Here is a 10,297-nt window from a genome sequence, read left to right on the forward strand (position 1 = left end):
AAAATTGTACACTTCTAGTAAATGACCACCAATTATGGATTCAAAAAAACATTTTTTTAAATAACTTACTTCAAAATCTAATTTAGCAGGTTAAATGTGGCAAAAAATGTTTAATTTTTTCAAACTTTAATCCTCTGCAATAAATGTTTAATCATTAAAAACGATTGACTGTCTTGCCCTCTAGTGGTAAAAAGAGTCAATTTAATTTAAATTGCCTTTTTTACATTTTAAATTAAATTCACTCATTTATCTGTGACAGCTCACTGATGAACTGACAATTTATTTCTTTTATTCAGATAGTTTTGAACTGAGAGTTGCAACTTAAGTAAAAGTTTAATGTTTCCTCTTTTGTAATTGCGCCAACAGGCACTTTCCAAAAAATAAGAATGCATTCATCTTCATAATGATATTCAAAAGAAATGTAACTTTCATACAATACAGATTCAGTTTAATTCATTTCAAGTATTGGTTTATTTATACATAGATTGCTGTTGCAGCCCATAAAACCCACAAGAACAGGATTTGAAAAAATTCTAATACTGTGGAGAAATCTGCCGAAATTCTGCAGGACATGAATGTTTGAACCCTTGTGCCATCGTATGGGGTCAAGATGACCCATGACAAAGGTGGATAAAGGTGAAGAGGATTTCATGTAATCCATGGACACCAGTGAAGATCACAAATCATTGAAGAATAAAGGTTCAGAGCACTGTCTAGTGGGTCTAGATGACCCAACTCCCAATGTTAAAGTGCCTAGGATAGCACAAGGGTTAAGCCTGAGTTTAACTACAGGTTTCCCACATGTTACAAAGTTGGTTCAATATGGGGATGACTTTAGACTTGAAAACTAGCCAGAAGACCATCATTGATGCCCTCCATCGCCCGGGTAAGACACAAAGGTTCCAAGCTAAGGAGTCTGGCTGATCCCAGAGCGCCGCGTCCAAACAGATCAACGGATAGTCAGATCAAAGGGCAACGTGTGCCAGGAGAAGACGCTCCAGCACAAGAGAATATCATCTGAATCCCACAAGATAGCACAAGGGATTTTAAAGATATACAATTCATTTAGATGTATTTGACGTGATCACAATATCTGTCTCAGGCATTTTCCAAAACTGAAAACAATATTCTAATTTTGAAAATCCTGTTTTTGTGGGTTTAATGAGTTGGAACCCCAATTTCCAAATTAACCCCTAAATTAATGTATGTTACACTAATGTATAGTGGTAAATGCCAGCATTTTATGGAAGGTATTGAAAATTATTGTCTAGCAGAAAACACTTTTAATGATATTTGAATTTTTTCGGAAGTTGCATAACCTAAAAGTACTGAGTTGTGTTATCTTATGGGGTCCGGATGACCCGATCCTTACATTGACGTGTTATCCCCAGCATGTCACAGGTGGATAAAGGTGAAGAGGATTTCCTGTAATCCATGGACACCACTAAGGATCACAAATCATTGAAGAAAAAAGGTTCAGAGCACTGTCTGGTGGGGTCTAGATGACCCAACTCCCAATGTTAACGTGCCGTGACAATGCTGATTTCCAAAATAGAGTTGTGTCTATTTTCACATGACAACTAAGCATTTCATCTTTGTCATGTGATTTATTGATACTTAAAGATTCTTCATTTCGTCTGTTATGAACCGGATAATGATCAAACATGTAATAAACGTCTTTGTATGAATTCTTTTTATTTTCTTGTGCATTGTTCTTGCTTTGATTGCTTGAAAGAAACCATTTCAACTCAAATCAAAGAAGGGAACCAGACTTTGGTCAAACCAACCTAACTTTGAAAAAAAAAAAAAGGCTTCTGCAGATTAATTTTCCTGCTCAGCACAGCTCAAAAGCCTTCAGTAAAGTACACAACGGCAGTGACTCGTCCATCTACAGGCACATGGGAAAACAGGAAACCACTTTGGAAAGTCAACCTTCAGTGGGTGATGCAGCAAAAGTGCTGATTGGGTTCTGGACTGTAGGTGGTCTCTCTGTTTAGTCTGTGTTCGCTGACAGACGCCAGAACAGAATGTAAAGCGCCGTTCAGAACAAATCCATCCAAAGAATTCTTTAGTGGTTTGGAAATATTCACCAGCAGAAAGGCCAGCAAAGCATCTCTAATCTGCAGAGATCTTCAGCTTTTTTCTTTTCTTTTTTCCTTTAACCCATGCATTAAGCTGCAGCAAGGACTTCAGCCACGTGAGGCCCGCGCTTGCATAACTCCTAACATCTGAGCAATTTGCACAACACAAACACACCAAACTGCAAATGTCCACACGCTCATGTCAGGTTCACGCCGAGGTAGAGAGCCCCCCCGAGCAGGCCCCCCGCCTTTAGCACTTCCACAGCACAGAGGCGGGGGGGCCTGCTGCAAGGATAACGCGCAGATCTGAACATAATGTTAAAAATGTAACACACTCCACCTCCTGTCATTTAGCTAACAGCTACTTTTGACTTGAAGACTGTGAACAGTTATAAAAAAAAAGTCTGGAAAGAAGGTTACACAAATTTTGGGTTACCATTGCTCAGAAAATACTGATTTAGTCAAATTCAAATAATAAAAAAATGCTAAAAAGTAATTGGAATGTCCTGACTCGTGTAAACAGCCCTGCAGCGTCTGCTGAGCTGAATTTAAACATGAAACCATGAAGAATAAAATGTTTTTAAGTACATTCTTTCTTTACTGATTTAATATTTTGTATTTGTGTTCTAGAAAACATAAATGTATGACGGACCGCATCATCTCTGCAGTTTATAACAGTTCATACCTTTATATGAATCATTTTTAGGGAAATTTGGGTAAAAACGGGAGTCTTCCTGTTTCCATTTCTTTTGACATTTCAAAGAGCCGTTTAAGTTTCTTTTCTTTTCTTTTAATAAGCTGCTGTCAGCCTGGATCTTTTGCGCGTGCAGCGGCTTTAACCCAATCCCATTTGACGTTTCTTTTTTTCTTTTTCTCCGGTCATGTATGATGGTAACATGTGATGCGGCGCTGCACATGTCAGAACTGTTCTGGAGTTCCTGAAAACACAAGTGATGGAGGATGGATTTCTAAAAGCATTACTGCTGACGTTAGCATACAAGTCTCTGGAGAAACTAATGATGTTCTTGTTTCCACTTGTTCTCAGGGACTGTTTCAAAGCACAACTGTTTTTTTTTTTTAACTTGTCCGCTGAGGCTTCAAGGTGGAGTTGGGCCTGCCTCAACAACACAGAAGCTTCCAATGAATCAGTAAAAAAGTTACAAAAGACAATAAAAGAAAAGTTTGCTCAAAGAAAATAAAAACCAAAACCTGGTAAGAAACTGGATAAACACTGCAAATGTAGGATTAAAGTTATTCAGCATTTTTGTCGTTTTAGGATGAACAAACTAGTCTTACAAAAACCCATTCAAGCATAGAACACAGAAATGTTTTTTTCTAAAGAAATGAGTTCTTTTGTCTGTTCAATTGGTTCAGTGTGCAACAGAAAATGTCCTCAAAAAGTGAAAAAGAAAATGAGGTGGTAGTATCATGGCTGGGGCTGCTTTGGAGTTCCTGAGAATTTTGAAGATTAAAAGCTTAATCTGAAATGTAATTGGAGAAGTAAAGGCTACAGCAACCACTCATGAAGCTGTGTTGGACTCAATAACAGTCTAAATTATTTGCTGAATTAAAATGATTATTAGGGACACTTGCAGCTGCTTTTTCAGGTCATATCTATAGCTGCTACACGGAAAAAAAATCAAGTATGATGGTCAGCTATTGAATTAGAATTATAAGTTTAAGATTTTTTAATGTACCTATTTTAACGTTAAGGTTTTTATAGAAAAATGAAATTTCATCTAGAAAACAGCACTTGTGAACTTGTGAAGAGATCAGTAGAAATGATCCCAGCTGTAGCACGAGATCTAACCCCCCCAAAGAGCATCATGTTGGTAGAAGTCCGGTCAGTCCGAAGCGTCTCTCGTTAAACTTTAGCCGTTTCTGGCTCCTCGGGTTTGTTGACTTCTTCTCCCACAGCTTTGCTCCTCTGAACCAAGCGGTCGACCAGGAGGACGAACACTGCCGACGAGATGAGGCAGCAGCCGGCGAGGTAGAAGGCGGAGCCGTAGTCGTCCGTGTGATCCACCAGCCAGCCTGCATTCAAAATGAAAAATACATTTGTTGTAGAGATTTGATCTCAACCACCATCATCATCATCATCATCATCATCGCTTACTTTGATTAAACTTTCACAAAGCAGAACATGATTCATTCCTCTATGAAGATTTTCCAGACATTTCAGTGATTTGGTCAAGAACAGGTGACATTTTAATAATCTGGTATATTTTAGATCACATACTCTTTGTGCAAAAATCTAAAAATAATCAGAATTATTTGTTTTTTCAAACTAAATTTTGAGAAAACAATAAAATCATCTAAAGATCAATTATGATCACATTTTAAAAAATGTAATGAAAAAATTAACGAATTTAAAATAAACAAATTATTTTTGTTTGATTTTATTACAAACATATGTTTTAGTGTGTGCTTTGACGTTTTCGGGTGTTTTCTTGGTGCAGAAGCTACAACCTCGAAAAGCTACTATAGAAGACCTAAACATATAGCAGAGACAAAGGTGGAAAAACATTTAAATTCATATAGAAAAAAAACACAAACCGTTGACAGATTTCCCCATAAATCTAAGTAGTTTTGACTGATCAACCAACCAGAGATGCAACACAAAACAATTACCTCATTACCTCCCTCTGCTATGTTCAATCATGTCTGAGTGTGCAAGAAGAGGAGGAGGAGGAGGAGGAGGAGGAGGAGGAGGAGGAGGAGGAGGAGGAGGAGGAGGAAGAGCAGAAACAGCAAAGGATTTGAAAGAGCATTGACTGTTGTGCAGACCCTACAAGTTTGGGGCCTTTTTGAATGTTTTTCTTCTTTTCTTTTTCCTGTTTTATTTGCTCTAATAATAATAATAATAATAATAATAATAATAATAATGTTTTGTGGCAATCTTTGATACCCTCTTTTTAGTACAACCCTTTTTATTACAAATATTTTTTCATCACCTGTTACATGATAATTTTCCAATAAAACTGAAACTGTACAAAAACCTTAATTCAGAGAGATACATCTCTTTATAGAAGATCTAAAGTGTATAAATACAAGAAAAATGTATACATTCACAAACAAAGCAAAGGCAATGACCCCTACAATAGGAAAGATGTTAGCAGGCGAGATGTTCAAATAAACGATGTAAAATGTTCCAAGGATTTATTCTAAGGGGTGTCAGAACTATGGGTCATAAAAACTCTGTTGTGTTTGTTTCAAGCTACGTCCACACCTCCCTCTGCGATGTGTGTTCAAGCGACCACTTTCAATGAAAAGTCTATGTTCATGTGCACAGTCGCGCTTTTTAGGCATCCGGGCTTTAAACTCTGGCGTTCACACGTATGTACACGAGTGTTAGGGCTCTATGTACAAAAAGCATTGCCTTTGAACTTGCGTTGCCAGCTAAACCAGGTCAAACTTTGACCAATCAGGGAGTTGATGCAGTTTAACTTCCTAAACTCAGAGCATAGCTCAAGGGAGACAAATGCCAGGCCTCCTGCTGGTTTTATCTGCTGCTGATTACCTGGATCAGGTGTGTTTAGCCAGTAAGGAGCTTCAGTGGCAGGTTGGTTGGAAAACATTTTGGACACCAGCCCTTGAGGCCTGGATTCTGACACCCCTGGCATGGCTGGTTTATCTAGTGAACCCAGGCACAGTGACCAGCCTGATGACGTCCGTGCTTGTTTTTCAATTTCAAATAAACCAACGCCACTCTCCTGAAATGATGGTGATCCACGGCGATCCATTTCCGTCATTGCAAGGACGCTAGTAATGAACCGAAATGTTTCCGGTTTGAAACCGCATGATTTTGACATTTTGCACCTAACTTCTTCTAACTGTAGGGGGCGGACAAACGCTATTAAACAGTAGAAAAGGAGAAGAAGAAGCCCCTCCCTGCATTACCAGTGTGAACACCATAGGCTAAATGTGAGCTCAAGAACGGTGTGTAGCTTTAAACCTAAAATTTCAAAGATAAAACCTTTTTCGATGCACTCAGGTTAAATTTTGAATGAAAACCAAACTAATGCGGGGTCGCCATCACTCCTACGTCATCGTAAACAACCTGCATCACTGGCTAATACACTGGTGAGAGCACAAATTACTCTGGGTTGAAGTTACACAAACAGGTTTAAATATGTTGACGATCTTGTTATATAAAATATACAAACAAAACAAAGACTTCTCACCTCCAGCAGGTGGACCAATGAAGCCTCCAATGCTCCTGAACATCATGAAGAGCCCCAGTCCACTGTCGAAGCCCTCCAGGGTCACAATGTCCACTATGCAGGTGACGTGAACGGCCACAACACAGCCGAACAGGAAGCCGTAGAGGGAAGCCAGGATCATAATGACCCAGTACTTTTGGCTAATTGGTAGAAGAAGCAGCACCACCCCAAGCAGAGTGGCCACAAAGGTGAGCTGCTGCAGGTTCCTGAAAAACCTCATGTTTGCTAACCACCCTGAGAACAACCTCCCTGCCAGGTCAGCTACGGCCAGGACAGAGAGGATCAACGCAGGCCAGTACTTGTCAATCCCCAAACTGTTGGCAAACGGCACCAAAAACAGTGTCGGGACATAAAACCCAACAGCAGCAAAGATGGCAAACAGAATGTAGAGGAGGAGTTCGGGTTTTCTTAGCAGGGACAACTGAAAGATCACCTTCTTCTTTGGTTGAAACGAATCCGCGTCAGTTTCTAGACCAGCTGTACTTTCAGTGCTGTCCAGAGGTCTCATGAGGGCCCCACACACACAGAGGTTGAGCTGAAGGCCTCCAATGATGAGCAAGGCACCTCTCCAAGTGTACATTTCAATCAACCACTTGAAAAAAGGACTAAAAATGAAGGCAAAGACACACTCCCCTGAGCTGGTAATGGCATAGGCTATGGGTCGCCAACGTGCAAAGTAGTGGTTCACCACACTCATGGCTGAAACCCATGAGAAAGAAAGGCCAATTCCTGGAAGAAAGAGAAGAAAAAATGTTACTTTGATTTTTTTTGAAGGATATGTTTTGTGTTATCATGAATAAAACCATCCAGATGTTATAAATATCCACTCCGAGAAAAATCCTGTTTGGTGTTTTTCTTGTGGCATTTTTTTCTTGATGAAGAAGGATATATATTTTTAAAAAAGGCTTAAAATTGCATTTCTGAGTATTTCTTTATTCAAACTTTGGGAATCAGGAGCAGACGAAAAAATGTAGTTTGAAAAAGAGCTTATTTGTTAGGTAGAAAATACGCTGGGCAGACTCACGCTCCCTGCTCCGCTCCATTCCGATTCATCCACTTGCAGACAAACAGATCCATGTTCGTCTTTGTTTTCCTCGTCCGAGCTGGCATCAGCCCAAAACTGTTCATATTGCTCAATATTTTTGATGGACCGGTAATGTAAGGTTGGATGTGTGAGGGGCTGTAGGCTAACGATAGAAAGTGTAAACACAGAGCTCTCAGCAATGGGGAGGGGAAGTGGGGGTTGGGTTGCCTCCCAGCAGAGAACCCGCCCACAACTCATAAAACGACAGGTTTGGGGGTTTTGGCTAAAAACTATATGATCATAATGAAAAGGCCACTGGGAATGATTTTTATAAAGCTCAAAAGATGATTGGAGGAGATCCTTAAGAAAAAAATCATAACAGGACACAAATGGTCTTTTCAATTTATGAAGAACCCCCAGAGTTGGAGAAACTGCACCAATCTGACGTTGAAGTCCTACTCCAATCATATTTTGATCTACTGTAAAATTGTTCCTAGTGGTCTTTGGCTTAAGATGATGCCGTTTATAGCCAAATATCAAAAACCTGTGTCGTTGTCTAGGACATAGTTTCTGTAGAGCGGCAGGATGTCATTAGAAATTTGCCTCTCAGTTGAGGGTGGAATTGTTAATGTGAAAGTAAGCCACCGCTGATATCCCATCATGGCTTCGTTTACACTCTCACCCGCTAGCTTACAGCCCTTCACAACCCCAAGCTAATATTAGTGATGCAGCAAAACAACATTGGAGCCATCCAGCCATCCAGTTTTGATCCAAAGATGTTGTTGTATTTGTTTGTCTGCAAGTGGAAGCATCAGAACTGGAGCTGAGCGGGTAGACTTTGGCCATTTCCGTTGCTGTGTCACAAATTAGAGATTTTTCAAACTGCATTTTCTTTTTCTTTTTTTTAATCAGCTCCTGACTCATCCCGATTTGCATGCAGAAATTCTAAGAAATGCAATTTAGAACTTAATTTTCCTAATAAATGTCTTCCATTATGAGAAAATCCAACAAGAACATGTTAATAACACAATTTTCAGTGGAGTGGGTCTTTAACAAAAGAAGATTTTTAAAACTCATGTCAACTAATAGAAACATATTTTTGTCATGTTTTGTTTTGTGGATAAAAGAACCCTAAAATATTGTCAACAACACTTGGAGGTTCACCTTACAGCAGCAAAATAAACAAACTATGTATTAATACCTGCTACTCAAACATGATCTTTTTAAAATTAAAAATCTTACTCCTAAGATTTAACATGAAAAGAAAAAAAAATGTTTCCAGAAGAGTTGAAGAAAAAGAACTACAAATGGGAAAAAGAAACTCTTCTGTATGTTTAAGCTATTGATCATTTTTCCTGGTACATATTATTTAACAATCCACCCAAAATGTGTTAAAGAAACAAAACGAGAAGAGTGTGATGAAGTTTGCACCTTCAAGGATCCCCATGGAGAAGTAGAGCCATGGCAGACTGAGGTCCAGAGATGCCAGCAGCATCCCGAAGGTGCAGAGCAGCCCCCCGACCATGATTACTACCCTCTGAGAGAGCCATGCCGTCAGGGCGCTGGCAGCAGGAGCTGCGGAGACCCAACATCAGTCACCTGAACCCCGGCAGGGCAGCAGAGAAGCGCGTCATCCTCACCTCCTACGTGGAACATGACGATCGTCGTGGAAGTGACCCAGGAGGTTGTGCTGGTCAGGACCCCGAAATGGTCCTGGATGTCCAGGAAGAAGTGGCCGTAGTTCTTCAGGACAGCTCCGGTCAGGCCGGTGACGCAGAAGGCCGAGGCGACCACCACCCAGCCGTAACCCCCGTCAGGAGGTCCGGCTCGCCGGGACTTCATCTTGCGCTGCGCTCGGCGGGCTGCTCTCCGGCGCGGACCAAATCCCCGTTACGTAATAATCCTCCCATGTGGGAAGGACGCGTGGATGTAGAAGAGAAAAAAAAACTGCTCCAAAACGGACAAAGCCTGTTAGAAACCAGGTTCAGATTAGATTTAATGAAATATTCTCAGTTTGGGTCAAATTTAGCCTCCTCCTCCTCATGCGCCTAAATGAAATATGCCAGTAAAATAACGTTAACGTGATCATTTGAAGCGAATTCCGCCCTTTTTTCATTTTTTATGACATTTTCTTTAAAAAACAATTAGGATTAACACCATGATGGGGAACTAATCCTGACATAAAACACCAATACCCACCTAAAATAGGATTACAGCGGCGTTCAAAGTGGGGCTAAAGTCGATTGTTCAGATTTTTGTGTCCAATCCTTGAACTGTTATGAACGCTGTGGAACAGCTGATTCATTTGGTCTGCGCCTCTTCTCGGGAGTTTAAGGTAAAATAAACCGCAGGGAAAAACCAAAATACTGTAATAAGTGTACAAGCTGAATCCGTAAGAATACCTTGGTGGCTTCAGAGAAACTATGATTTTTTCTGAGAGCTGGAAGACAGTGGTGAGATGTTCTGTAGGTGTGACAGAGGAGTTCAAGAGGGTTGGAAATGCACCAAGGATCGGCATCGAGCTCCCTCTGGTTTGCCGTAGTGATGGACAGACTGACACATGACGTTTAGACAGGAATCTCTGTGAAGCACAATGTTTGCAGATGACACTGTCTTCTGTAGTGAGCAGGGAGTGGGTGGAGGAAAATCTAGAGGTGGAGGTTTGGAAAGTAGAGGGATGACGAACAGCAGGATGCCCATAAATTAAAGGGACTCAGAACGGTGTGGTTACAAGCGGGTTGGGAACTGACACAGGAAGCTTTCTGGATCAGGAATAAATCCATCAGAAGAGCCGTTGATGTTGAGCTTCGTTCACAATGCCGTCTTTGAACAAAAAGTCTGTGTAAATGCACATTTCACGTTCTAAACACATGTATGCACATTTTTCAGATCATTTTTAGCCCTAGGTACAAAACGGATGTCCACTTAACGTGCATTATAGGTTAAACCAGGTCAAACTTTGACTAATC

At 40.4% G+C, this 10,297-nt stretch overlaps 1 protein-coding gene across 1 annotated transcript; it reads right to left on the bottom strand.

Moving 5' to 3' along the window:
• Nucleotides 1-447: 447 nt before the first annotated feature.
• On the bottom strand, nucleotides 448-10,091 carry zgc:114041 (monocarboxylate transporter 13). The gene is made up of 4 exons (XM_004072127.5): nucleotides 8,969-10,091; nucleotides 8,760-8,903; nucleotides 6,266-7,033; nucleotides 448-4,115 (listed from the first exon to the last, which is right to left on the bottom strand). The coding sequence occupies exons 1-4, from the start codon at nucleotides 9,168-9,170 to the stop codon at nucleotides 3,946-3,948; spliced, it is 1,284 nt and encodes a 427-aa protein (XP_004072175.1). The 5' UTR covers nucleotides 9,171-10,091; the 3' UTR covers nucleotides 448-3,945.
• Nucleotides 10,092-10,297: the final 206 nt, after the last annotated feature.

Source organism: Oryzias latipes, chromosome 9 (assembly GCF_053564925.1).
Source record: "Oryzias latipes strain Hd-rR chromosome 9, Olatipes_Hd-rR_3.1".
Taxonomy (NCBI): domain Eukaryota; kingdom Metazoa; phylum Chordata; class Actinopteri; order Beloniformes; family Adrianichthyidae; genus Oryzias; species Oryzias latipes.

What these genes read in the sequence shown, in the direction of transcription:
- zgc:114041 (XM_004072127.5), bottom strand. Translation starts at nt 9,170, where the DNA reads ATGAAGTCCCGGCGAGCCGGACCTCCTGACGGGGGTTACGGCTGGGTG. An exon ending in CGTCATGTTCCACGTAGGAG is followed by an intron (nt 8,904 to 8,968) that starts GTGAGGATGACG and finishes GGGTCTCCGCAG; the next exon opens with CTCCTGCTGCCAGCGCCCTG. An exon ending in CTCCATGGGGATCCTTGAAG is followed by an intron (nt 7,034 to 8,759) that starts GTGCAAACTTCA and finishes TCTTTCTTCCAG; the next exon opens with GAATTGGCCTTTCTTTCTCA.